This window comes from Pseudorasbora parva, chromosome 14, assembly GCF_024679245.1.
Source record: "Pseudorasbora parva isolate DD20220531a chromosome 14, ASM2467924v1, whole genome shotgun sequence".
In the NCBI taxonomy this organism is placed as follows: Eukaryota; Metazoa; Chordata; class Actinopteri; order Cypriniformes; family Gobionidae; genus Pseudorasbora; species Pseudorasbora parva.
Window position 1 is genome coordinate 23,600,227 of NC_090185.1, and position 13,668 is coordinate 23,613,894.

General features: G+C 38.7%; 1 protein-coding gene across 1 annotated transcript in view; it reads left to right on the forward strand.

The window, feature by feature from the left end:
• unc13a (unc-13 homolog A (C. elegans)) overlaps nt 1-13,668 on the forward strand; it is a 46,410-nt gene that overhangs the window by 30,133 nt on the left and 2,609 nt on the right. The window contains exons 32-43 of the mRNA XM_067415935.1: nt 56-79; nt 208-285; nt 1,747-1,835; nt 1,920-2,072; nt 2,142-2,265; nt 5,386-5,415; nt 6,236-6,292; nt 8,292-8,372; nt 8,843-8,990; nt 9,520-9,576; nt 12,315-12,407; nt 13,439-13,598. Of these exons, the coding sequence (XP_067272036.1) occupies nt 56-79; nt 208-285; nt 1,747-1,835; nt 1,920-2,072; nt 2,142-2,265; nt 5,386-5,415; nt 6,236-6,292; nt 8,292-8,372; nt 8,843-8,990; nt 9,520-9,576; nt 12,315-12,407; nt 13,439-13,598 (1,094 nt within the window). The remainder of the gene's footprint in view (nt 1-55; nt 80-207; nt 286-1,746; nt 1,836-1,919; nt 2,073-2,141; nt 2,266-5,385; nt 5,416-6,235; nt 6,293-8,291; nt 8,373-8,842; nt 8,991-9,519; nt 9,577-12,314; nt 12,408-13,438; nt 13,599-13,668) is intronic.

The window sequence follows — 13,668 nt, forward strand, 5'->3', positions numbered from 1 at the left end:
TTTAAATTCTGAATTTAACCCATTATGTTTGTTTTTTCTTTTTCTTTGATTCTAGAATGCAAAGGATGGCGCTGTTAAGGTCTGTAAATCTGACAAGGGCGAAATATGTCATGCAGCGAGATAGAGTCTCTGTCTGTATTTTATTTAGTGAGCCGAGTCAATCTTGTTGAATTTCAGGCATTTTAACAATGTTTTTGCTCCACACAGCCATGCATCCTCATCAACAATATCCAGCAGCTCAGGGTACAGCTTGAGAAGATGTTTGAGGCCATGGGAGGTAAAGATGTAAGTGAACCACAAATCTGCTGACATTGGTTTAGCAAAGCTTGGATTTGCAGAGACTTACAAGCTCGGGTGGCTTTGACCATTGCACCCAAGAAAAGAAAATGATCCCACGATTTATCCTCAAGCCATCCTAGGTGTATATAACTTTCTTCATTCAGCCAAACAGTTGGAGTTGTATTAAAAAATATTTTGAAGCCCAAAAAAGTGCATCCATCCATCATAAAAGCCCCAAAAAGTGCATCCATCCATAATAAAAGTACTCCATGGCATTTGTGTAAGAAAAATATCCATATTTATAACTTCATAAACTATAATCACTGCCTTCTGGTATTGGCCGTACGCAAGAGAAGCAAAAACAAACCCCGGTCATGAAATAAAAGTCAAAATCAAGGATTTTTAAAGAGAAATGTTGGAGCAGCTTGAGTTTGTTGCCCAGGCATTTTTGAATCTTGACACACCTAAGCTTATGCTACTCCTACATCCTACGTAATATGTCAGGTCAGAGGCGACTTTTCTGCCGGAACTCAACTAACGGATGGAAGCCAGTGATTACAGATTATAAAGTAATATGGACATTTATAAATATGGATATTTTTCTTACAAAAACACATTACTTCACTTCAGAAGGCCTTTATTAACCCACTAGAGCTATTTAGAGCACTTTTAAAGGTCCCAATCTTCGCGATCTCATCTTTGAAACTTTAGTTAGTATGAAATGTTGCTGTTAGAGAATAAATAATACCTGTAAAATTATAAAGCTCAAAGTTCAATGGCAAGTGAGATATTTTATTAACAGAAGTTCCCTTTCAAAGCCTACAGCGAACGGCCGGTTTGGACTACACCCCTGCACTTCCTTGCAGGAATAACGTAACTAGAACCGTTTGCTGACTAACCCTCCGCCCACAAGAACACGCAAAATAGGGGGCGTGGTCTTGTGTCTCTCCCATGTGGAGAAGAGCACACATTGAGCGCTTGCATCGCCCCGTTATGGTAAGAGGCGGGACCTTTCCGGGAAAAGTGCGCTAAGCTGCTGTCGAATCACAACACGGGAAGCGCTGGCTCAATCAGAACTCGTTACGTGTTTCTGAAGGAGGGACTTCATAGAACAAGGAAATCATCAGGCCGTTTTTAGGACAGAGGAAACAGCGCTGTACAGATAAGTCAATAGTGTGAAAAATACCGTTTTTTTACACGCGAAACATGAACTCATGTTATATTGCACACTGTAAACACAATCAAGGCTTCAAAAACTCACGAAAAACGGGACCTTCAAGATGGATGGATGCACTTTTTTTGGGCTTTAAAATCCAAGGTACCTTTCCCTCCCATTATAAAGCTTGGAATAGCCAGGATATTTTTAATATAACCCTTGTGTTTGGCTGAAAGAAGAAAGTCATATACACCTAAATTATTGGACAACTTTCATTTTTAGCTGAACTAATCCTTTAATGCCCCTTTCAGTTGAATGTTGAAGCGAGCGACATTTTGAAGGAACTCCAGCTGAAGCTCAACAATGTTTTGGATGACCTTGCAAGAATCTTTGCCACCAGGTGAGGTACCTTGGGATCAGAAAGAAATAGCCTTTTTTCCTCTATTTTTGGAGTAACATCTGTTCTCCACCTTGCTCTCACTAGTTTCCAACCAAACATCGAAGAAAATGTCAAGCAGATGGGTGACATACTTAGCCAGGTGAAGGGGACAGGGAACGTGCCAGCAAGTGCTTGCAGCAGTGTGGCACAGGACGCAGACAACGTCCTCCAGCCCATCATGGACTTCCTTGACAGCAAGTAAGATATTAATCTTCTTCTTAGAAATTTCACACTACCACTGCAATCTTACCTTTTTTTCCCCGTCAGCCTCACGCTGTTTGCCAAAATCTGCGAGAAGACAGTACTGAAGCGAGTGCTGAAGGAGCTTTGGAAGCTGGTCATGAACACAATGGAGAAGACTATTGTTCTGCCGCCTTTGACTGACCAAACGGTAATGAGCTGTTCAGAACTTCATTAAGAGCAGATTCTTGAGGCGTACTTCATGTAGAAATCCTTTTATATAAATGTGAAGATTGTTTACAGCATTGTATATTCTGGTATGGATCATGGAGACTGAGAAGGACTGGAAATATATCTTCTCTTGCCCAACAAAACATGTCCCTTTCCCAAATCAAATCACCTTGGACGAAAGACACATCTTTCCACTCTAAAAACTTTGGGAGTGCACCATATCATTCAAGCACCTCTCGAGACTGCTCTCTGGTCCTGTAGTCATACAGTTGTACATTTCATGTATATTAATTTTGACTCAAAAGTTTTATTAACTGTATTTCTACAGTTTTGAATCCTAGTTCATTTTTGAGAGCATTTCTACAGGAACAGAGACAACTTACTGCTTTTAATTTGTCTTGATATAACTGTTATTCTTTTTGTATTTTTGTTTGTATTTGTTTATTTTAACAAAAGAGACCCATATCAGTTTTTTCAAAGATTGTGACGGGAGACATCTCCCTATTGGCCTAGTTAACTAGTTCCCAATTACTGTTATGCTAATTGAAAAAGGACAAAAAATTAAGTAATAATTCACTCCAAAACTGTCAACATTTACTCATTTGTCGTTCCAAACTGGTAGGACTTTCTTTCATCTACGGAAACAAAAGATGTTGTTTTAATGTTCACACTGTTCTTTTCACTTCTACAACGAAGGCCCTTTCCTGTTTCAAAAAGACATTATAAAATTGGCCTATATGTCTTAAGCACTTTATTCAAAGTCATACGATGGTTTTGTGTAAAGAATTCAAATTTGAAGGGATAGTTCACCCAAAAATTAACTTACCTTCAAGTTTCTCCAAACCTGTATAAGTTTCTTTCTTCTGCTAAACACAAAAGAAGATATTTTGAAGAATATGGGCAACCAAACAGTTGATGAGCCATTGACTTCCATAGTATGGAAAAAAAATATATACATCAACCCATCAACTGTTTGTTTACCGACATTCTTCAAAATGTCGTCTTTTGTGTTCAGCAGGAGTAACTCATACAGATTTGGAACAACATGAGGGGTGAGCAAATAATGACACAATTTTCATTTTTGGGTGAACTATCCCTTTAAATTAGGTAAACATACACTTTTAATATGCGGAAATTTTAATGAGGCTTGAGAGCTACTGCCAATGACAAGCAAAGGGACATTTTCAATAAATAACTCCTAAAATTTGTCTGTTCCTCATACAAACTGATCAATTTGCGTCAGAAGTCTTTAAATTCAGTGCATATGGGCTGCTATATGTCCATTTTATAGCTTAAAAAGCCCTTGGTCCTTATCCACTTTCATTGTATGGAAAAGAGTGGTTGAACATTTGTCAAAATTTCTCCTTTTATGTTTCATGGATGAAAGAACACACATCAGTTTGGAACATGCTGAGAGTGAGAATTTCCATTTTCGGCTCAATTATTCCTCCACACTAAGCCAGATTTAGTCCCTCAGGCGAGCACAGACCTTGGGACTTACCGTAATATTGTATCAGGCCCTGTAGACTGAATGTCAATGCTTCTTTTGATTTGATGTGGGGCTCTTTGTAGCTTCACTGACCCTTCTCTCTGGTTATTACATTCTCGCTCTCCCCCCGCTCCACCTACACAGATGATAGTAAGTACCAGAGCACTTTTGTATGTGCGTCTGTATGTCCCGCAGTCCGTCCACGCTGGGTGACCCCTTCCCACCACCTCCTTCTGCTCTGTGTGGCTGCCATGTCCTCCCTCTTGTCCAATGCATCCTCATTCACCGGTCACGTCTTTCTCTCTTTCTCTCGCTGTCTCTCTCTTCTCTTCTTTGTCCATCTCTTCTCCTTTCCCTGGCCACCTCAGTGGTCTGTATACCCGAGGTGGCTGCAGCATGGTGCATTTCCTAATTGACTTGGACAAGGCCCTTTTCCGATTCCCACCCTTAACGAAACTTCCAATCTGATATCCGCCCCACGTATGACTGCCAACCCCTTCCTCTACTCATTCTCCTGGAAGCGACACTCTAGCGCTGGTGTCCGTGGTGGGTCTATTATATGGGTGACGTTAACCGGTTTCAGGTGGTCCACCCTCCCCGTCTCTGTCACCTGTTTGAAACCTCTCCTCTGTGGGTTGTTGCTTGCGTCTGATCTTCACCTCAACTCCCGAGCCTCTCTTTTTAGTCACTGCAGACATTATTCTGTCAATCTGTCCTGGTATTTGGTTTTTTCGTGTTGTTGTACCGAAACTGGCCTGATCGAATGCTGAGGTCTTATACTGATGTCTGTTCTGGCTTGAGAATTTTAATTAAGTCCAGAAGTAGTATTTTAACAATACAGTTTAGTCGTCCGTTGTTTGTAAAAATGTTATTGTCATTTTACAGTGTAAATATAGTTTTTTTGTTTGTTTCAATCCATTAGTTTCCATATGAAGATGTTTTCATAATTTTCTTTTCTGAATTGCCTTGAAAGGATTTCATATTTTTCCCCATTGCTTAGTTTCATTGGTCTTAAAGATTACAAAGAATACTGTAAAAAAATCTGATTTATATATTAAATGAATATGAGCGTTAACTACTTTGCTTTAAAGGGACAGTTCACCCAAAAATGAAGTCTGTCATCATTTACTCTCCCTCACGTCTGCCACAGCTCTCGCATATCATTCAAATTTGATCATTGATCAAATTTTTTTATTTAATTGTAAAAACAAACCTTTCAAACTTTTTCTTGTTGCGTAAAACATCTTTTAGCAAATAATGACTACTTTTATGACTTATTTTTAGACTTCTTGGCAGCTCCAGTCCCCTTTCACTTTAATTGAATGCAAAATTGTGTCATGAACATTCTGCAAAACATCCCCTTTTGCATTTCACAGAAGGAAAAAAAAATTATGTTAGGGTACATAAATAATGACAATTTCATTTGTTCTGTCTCTGTAACAAACTGTAATGACTGAAAAAAAATACATTTTCCATTTTTCTCCATAATTTGTTTCTTCCTTAAGCTATGTGATTGGCCTGTTAGTCATTTACTGGATGATAGAAACTGTCAGCCTATTAAAAAGCGCCAAGACCAATTCTCAAGTTAATTACACTATCCTCTCTTCACAGGGCAGGGTGAAGCTTGCTTGTCACAGTGATGTAAGAACTGAATACCCTTTAGCTCAATGTGTCCTGTCTCTCTCTCTTTCTCTCTCGCTCTCTCTCTCATTCTCAGTGTCTTCTTTGTGTGACTTGGGTCCCCCTGTTGAAACAAACCGGTGGAAGCAGTGTTTTTTTACCTCTTGTTTTCAATGCAGTTGTGGGTTTCCCTATAGACACTATTTATAGATACCTATGTGCCCTTTCAAATCCTCACATAGATCATTACAGGTGCTCTGACACTCCGGGTTATATAATGCATGACAGTCGCTTTAGACGCTGATGTCTATGCTGGTCTAAACGACTATTTCTTTTTATGATTTCAGAAATACAGACTATTTCTGTATACTAACTATTTCATTTTCCTAGGACTACTACATTGTACATATTTGTATAATGGTATAATAAGGTGCACAAGCCTCATTCACTTAGTGATATATCCAAAGATTAGAGTATCGTCCAGTCGTAGATACTAGATATATCACCAGAGTGTTGTTGTTCGGGCTGTGGACCTACTGGTTTTGTAAACCTTTCAACTCTTGTCTCTGTCTTATGTATGTAGCTAGTTTACCGTCTCATGTTGCACAAACAATTGTGTGTCGATGCGTGGCTGTGTGCAAGCGTGTTTGGGGTGGCGGGGTGGGGCACGCTGGGATTGTGCGAGTGCGTGTCTGACGTTTAAGACCGTTTCTGACCTCTGTGATGTGGCATTTCTATCTACAACCTCGTCGATCTCTGTGACCTGACTAATACCCCCTCTGTTCTTCTATACCTTTCTTTCTCTTTCTCGCTTCCTCCTTTATTTCTCTTCTTCCTCCAGGGCACTCAACTCATATTCAACGCAGCCAAGGAACTCGGCCAACTCTCCAAGCTTAAGGTATGTAAGTTTGTTTAAAAAAATGCGCAAGCTTGTTTTACACAAATGCTGCATCCCAAATCACATCCTGTCCATCGTAAATAGTATTCAAATCTAGATTTAGTGCGTCCCAAATCGTAGTACGTTAAAATTAGTACTTCAAAGAAGGTATCCGGTAGCCTAGAAATCCAGACGCACCCTAGCGGCAGCAAATTTAATCTGCCCGCGAGTGTCGTCTAGCAACTCTCAATACACTTCTGAGCTGTATTCGCCTAACTCTTGCCGAGCCAATCACATCGTGTATAGAGTCGGTGGGCGGGGCCATAATGACGACGGCCGAGTTGCGTTTGCGTGCTTCTAGTAAACACAGAAACTGGCGAACGGCGGTCTTTCGTATCAGCTTTGACCGCAACTCTGGAAGACTTGGAGTTAAGCTTTACTCTGAGAAAAGAACAAAGAACGGAACTGAAGTCATTCTTATAAAGGGAAGATGTGTTCGGAGTTTTGCTGACCGAATACGGTCAATGTTTAATCTATCAACAAGCTCTGTTTCACCTTCGTTGCTCTGGTTGGTGGTAGCGCTATCCTATCGCGTGCAGAGGGAGTTTGAAAGACAACCGTTTATCCCGCCCCTCGGATTGAGCCCTGACTATGGTGAGTTTCCAGACCAAACATCTTGATGTGGGTCTGGCTTGTCAGGCTAGGTATCCGGATGGTCCATTTTTTCCATTTAGAATCCTAAGTGTAAATCCTTGCACACTCTATAACCTATTGTGAGTTAGATGAGGAGTCGATTAGAACTACAAACAGATAAAATAAAGTTTTAAAAAAACTACAAACATGGCGTATGTGCGAGTCTGACAGTTAAAGTCACAATATGTAGTTTATTAGGCATGGTAAAACATGGTACTCGCGGTAAATCAAGAAAACGAGATTTAAACAATGAGACTAACTGTGTTGAGCTGTATAAGAATGATTAGTTTTCTATCGATGAATGTATCCAAACATTTGCTCACCTGTCTAATAAAAAACATTGTATATTAAAAAGTCTTTGTGTTTCCATGGTTTCTACAAAATCAAACCAGAAATCGAGGGTAATGTGAGTGTGATGTCATTGATAGGCGACGCATGGACTGTGTCCTGGTTAAAATAGCTAATTTCTCTGGATTTAAACATTCTTCAAAACATTTGGGATAAAGTACACAAGTCAACAAAATATATAACATTGTTATGGTGGTTTTTCGATCTTACCAAAAATCTTACATGTTGTCCCTTTAAATAGAGGTTTTAGATAAAGGGGTTTAAGTGATTAATTATCAGTATCTAACCAGACAGAATTATATTTATTCGATGTTAACCACATTATATTTCTTCCGCTACAACACTGTAGAGATACGTTTGGTCATTAACTTTTAAATGCATAATTATGCAAATGCATTAACACATGGGGACTCAAGAAATACCCACGACAGATCAACATGCTACTACATTTTTCTCCGAAATGGTAGGAAATTAAATTAAATTGAATGTGGAGGATTTTAACTGTGACAGGATGATTGAAAGAGCAGTTTAAACTGTGACAGGATGCGTGCAACTAAGCGACAGAGCTGTCTGTTAAAGATGTAATTATGACAAAGTAGTTTGTCCTAAAACTTGCCTAGTCTTCTGCTACACACTCAAAAGTATTTACTTTTTCTGCACAGAAACAGTACATACTTTTAGGACATAATATAAGTAGGCGAACTGGAATGCAGCATGAGTGACATTTTCTGAAATTCATACTTGTGGCCAAAAATGTCACTTGTGACAGGTGAACATTTGTCTCTTCACTGTCATTGGTAAAATAAAATGAAAAATATATATATATTTTTTAATTAATGTTGTATATGCAGTATAACAACCAAATTCATTATTAATAAACAAATGATTTTTGATAGTATGATTTTCAGTGTGACTTGAGATAAACCAGGATTATGTTAACTATGTTAACAATTTTAATTGTGAGTTGTCCTTTTTCTAGGAGCACATGGTTCGTGAGGAGGCCAAGGCACTGTCCCCAAAACAGTGTGCAGTGATTGAGTTAGCACTGGATACTATAAAGGTGTGTAAAGAGCTGAATGTCAGTGTGAAAATTCTCTTCCACTTGCAATAATGACACCATTAACAGTGTTGTGGGTGGCTGAATTAAGTGGAAACTGTGGTTACCCTCTTACTTCTACACTAAAATAACAATAACAAAAACATAAGTCTGCTACATATATGTTTCATTTGTACATAACTATCCTTCATTGTATTATTTACTAGACAACTGTTGCCCTTTTATCATATTCTGTAGATTGTCTTTGCACCTTGTGATGTAGAGCAAAATATAATAGACTTTTTTGATGTTAAAAACTTTCTTCTATCCCAGTTTAATAAGCAGAAAAGCCATGGTATTTTTCAGGGAATCTGAAATTAATCAGCTGCGTCTTTGTAGCTATGAAAATATTGCTCTTGTTTGTTTGAGCATCTCGACCTGCCAGGCACAGCTACATTGTCTCAAACATTCTTTGTTGTTTTGGGGTTTCTTAGCAATATTTCCATGCTGGAGGTGTGGGACTGAAGAAGACATTCCTTGAGAAAAGTCCAGACCTGCAGTCTCTGCACTACGCCCTGTCCCTCTACACTCAGGCCACCGACAAACTCATCAAGACCTTCGTTCAGTCCCAGAATGCACAAGGTAAGGCATCTCGCTGCTATGTCTGGACCTCTGCACAATGTGAAAATGTAAGAAAATTATTAAATAAAAAAATTATAGTATTATTTATATTATTAGTAGTACTGTCAAATTGATTAATCATGATTAATCACATCTAACAGTTTGTAAATATAGTTGTGTGGGTGTGTGTGTAGAATATCTTGTCTTCGTCTTCTCCCTCACACACTTTGGGAATCCTGACACACTTTAGGTCGAGACGCCCCTGGCACAGCCATTTTAATAGATTATCATTTCAAATGTAATTAGAGTAAATGTCACAGCTTTATTTTAGTATTTAAACACATATTAAAAAGCAAGCGTGTGCAAATGTGTCTATGTGTGTGTAAAAAGCCACAACAGGTTGAAGATGGATTGTTAACATTTGCTGAGCTTGTTGGACTGTCTCTTTCTTTTTTCTGTATCTCTTTCTTTCCATTTCTCAAATCCCCATCACTATGTGCTCTCAATTTCTCTCTGTATTTTTCTGCGCCCTCTCCTTCTCTTTCTCCAGTTCATGGAGGGAAGGGGGTAAGGTTCTCCCATAGTGAAGACGTGTACCCAGAGAAGGGTACGTTCAGTGGGGCTCATTGCCCTTCACGACGAAGAACTAATCAGTGCTCCACCCGAATCAGATCATTCACCTCCCATTCCAACGGGCCAATCGCATGCCCCACGACCACCCATATCTTCCCACAGAAAAGGCCTTGCATGTATAAGTACCTGGGAAGAAAATGCTGTATGTTCGCATACATTGGTCTGAGATGTATCTTGACGCTACAGCAGCAAGAAAGCCCAGGATGAAGTGTGTTTTGAATGGCAGTGAATGATGAATGCACGCACTTCTGCAGTGAGAGGCGCATGTGTGCACTGCGGATGACAAGCCGCGAGTGTCAGTGAGTAAGCGAGTGAGAGACCGTGACGAAACGTTATTTTCCGAGGGCTGAAGCACGTTGTCGAATGTAGACGTGACATTAATTGCGACTGACTCGGATTGTCCGCAGGCAGGGTCTGTTCTGTTGCTCTGCGTGATTTTCCATCACGACCACGCAACGTGGTTTCCCTCCCTTTAGTCTCGTCCCTTAGGCTCACAATAACAAGACAACCCTCCCTCAGCCAATCAGAGTTCGCTCCTGGGGTCAGGTGATGTGCTTTCTGTCAGTGTAAATCAGTTCAAAAAGGCCCTAAATTGGCATTTAAGGTCCCCGTAAAAAATTCACGTGGCTTGAGATATGATTTATTATGCTTCAAATCTTAGACGTTGATATACTTGAGTCAAATTAGTTTCCTGTATTAGATTTTTAGGTTAAATATATCTTTAGGTTTAGGCTTTTTAGGTTAAATATAGAAACAGCATTTTTGATATGGGTTATATAAGTGGAAGAAAGTTTGGGTCATATTTTTATAAAAATATTGTATAATGCAATAATTTTAATAAACCCAAAAATATATATTAAAAATTGTGTATATATATATATATATATATATATATATATATATATATATATATATATATATATATATATATATATATATATATATATATATATATATAAAAAATAGGTTCAATAAGATATTTTTTTTACATTGTGCAATAATAAAATAAAGAAATTATAATAAAATACATAAAAGTCTAAAAGAGTCTAAAAAAATTCATTGCTCAATAATTCTAAATAATATTGAATATGAATAATAAAATGTTTGTAATATCATATTTATTTATTCTAAATTATTAAAAAATTATATATTGTAAATTTATATTTAAAACAATAATATATAGTTTTAAATAAAAAAGTAGCTGTATTATGAGCCATTTTAAAATATTAATACAATTTTAAATGAGAAATCATTAATAAAATATTATATATATATATATATATATATATATATATATATATATATATATATGCAGTTTTTTTGTTTAAAAAAAAAAAATGACCCAGACATTTTCATGACATTTACCTAGATGCTGTTTGGTTAGAAATAGTCTTAGAAAAAGTGCTGCATCAACCGCCGTCAGCATCACCGTTAACATGCCACTGTTCAAGCTTTTTCAAATCCCTGCTTGCTCAGATGGTTCCGCTCTGCAGAAACTGCATTATCAGCCTGTTTCTCTGACAAGCACACATACAACAGATGCTGAAAGCAAGGAATTTTAATTATTATTTGACTGCAGCTGACCTAGATTCTGTGGAGAGGTGCAGACGTTTTAGATGTTTAAGCCACATGTAGTTGAACGTGAAAATTCATTGGAGTCAAAAGTGAATCAATCAAAAGAGTTGCTTGTGAATATCATTGTAGCATAGCCCAAAGACCTTGGCAGCTTTCCACGAGTGTGAATGCAGATGTGTGGGAATGGAAGTGGTTTTCCGCATGTACCTGCCTGCATTGAACCAAGTGAAGGACGATATCGCGTTCTCCTTATCTTCTCCTTCCTATGAATGATTGGACCAATAGGATGCTCTCCCCCCTTCCCCGTCATGGTTATAAACCCTTCATGAAACACAGAAATCAAGTGTGACCACACAGCATGTGTGCAGATGGTACACTCATGATAATCTGAGGAAACACACTTCTCTTTGTATCGTAAACACTTCGTTGCAAAAGAATCCTGTGAGGCATTACTTTATTTTGGTTGTCTGTGTATTGTGCTATTTTCATTGATTATTTCAAGTCTTGTCAGATTTTCATGCAGACATGAGCTTGCTGGCTTGCTATTTTTGTTAGCTAGCTAGCCATAAGCCGTCAGTGCTGTACACGGACACTGCAATAAAGTGTACCCATTTTTTTGCCTGAACAAACCTCACAAATTCAGATTTAGAGACGTGTTGCAGGGATCACTTGTTAAATCATTTTCAGAGCTTATTTGCATCTTGCTATACCATTTAAAAAAAATTAACAATTCACCCCAATTATGTAAAATCAAATTTGTTCAGCTCATTCTTTGTGAATAGTGTACACTAGGTCTTATGTAAACTATTATACATTTTATTAGCTGATTAAAGATTCTGTGGGAATAAAACAAATCCACTATTCGGTAAGCTCTGAATTTGTATTTAATAAGTGCTCCAACATGGAAGAACAACCTGAATTCCTTTTCAAATTATGATCTCTCAAGCCAGGTTCAACACCATTATGCTGTTTAAACCTCTTTATCATCCAATAACTCAAAGCATACATTGCCTCTGTATGACTCTGTGATTACTGAATGCATAAAGGAAGTGATTAGAAGTTCCACTGAGCCATACCGATGCAACGTATCCTGTCAGATCAGATAGGGAGTCTTGACTTATCTCATCTTGTCTGCAGGTACTGGTGTCGATGATGCAGTTGGAGAGGTGTCTATCCACGTGGAGATCTTCACTCATCCAAATACTGGCGAGCACAAAGTCACAGTGAAGGGTACGTAGTTCCTCAAGTAGTTTCAGTTTTGTAGTGTAATGAGAAGAATATTAGGGAGAGCCTAGACAAGGGATGTCCAATCCTGCTTCTGCGGGCCACTGTCCTGCAGAGTTTAGTTCCAAGCTCAAATAAACACACAAACCAGCGGATCATGGCCTTACTAGGAATACTAGAGACTTTCAGGCAGATGTGTTGAAAGTCAAGTTGAAGCCAAAGTCAGGACAGTGGCCTTCCAGGACCGACTTTGGACACCCCTGGCCTAGACTGTAAAAATGAAAAGGTATGTGATGCACTATTTTGGTTCCTCCCACTGGAAAACCACTAGAAACGCTTCTCAAGTACCTCAAAACATTGACACTCTTTAGAGTTCTTGCATGTACTTAAGGCTTCCATCTTTTAAGTTCCTCCGAGAACTCTTCTTCAAAGGGTGCCTTAAAGTTCTCCCAACACCGTCAGAAAAAACAGCAACAATTTTACCTTTAGGGGTAAGTTAACAGCTTATCAGTAAGGCAGTACCCTTAAATGGGACAACTATGTACCTTATCTACCCCTAAAAGGTGCATAGTAGTACTTTATAGTCGTAATAAGAGTATATTTCCCTTAAGGAAATACTATGAACATTTAGGGGTAAATGATGTAAAAGGTGTCCCTTTAAGGCGGGGTTGTCCAGACCTGCTCCTTGAGGGCCACTGTCCTACAGCGTACAGCTCCAGCCATAATTAAAAACACCTAAACCAGCTAATCAAGCTCTTACTAAGCATACTAGAAACTTCCAGGCAGATGTGAGACAAGTTGGAGCCAAACTCTGCAGGACATGGTCCCCCAAGAGCAGATTTGGACACCCCTGCTTTAAGAGTACTGCCCAGTGACGAGCTGTTTTACCCCTTAATTAAAAGTTTTTGTGCATTTGTCCTGAGAGTGAAGAGTTCTTTTAGAGGTTTAAGGAACCCCAAATGGTCCCTCGTTTCTTTAGTTTTGCCGTATAAGTAAAGTGATGTCCAATAAATTTGAGTTCATGTATTTTCTTTAAGTGGTGGCTGCAAACGACCTACGTTGGCAGACTTCTGGAATTTTCCGGCCCTTCGTGGAGGTCTTCATCATTGGCCCTCATCTCAGCGATAAGAAGAGAAAGTACGCCACCAAGTCCAAGAACAACAGCTGGGCTCCGAAATACAACGAGACCTTTACATTGTGAGTGACACACACTTTCTTTTTGTTTGATTGCGGGTTAGTTTCTTCGTATGTAATCTTGTTGTCGTTG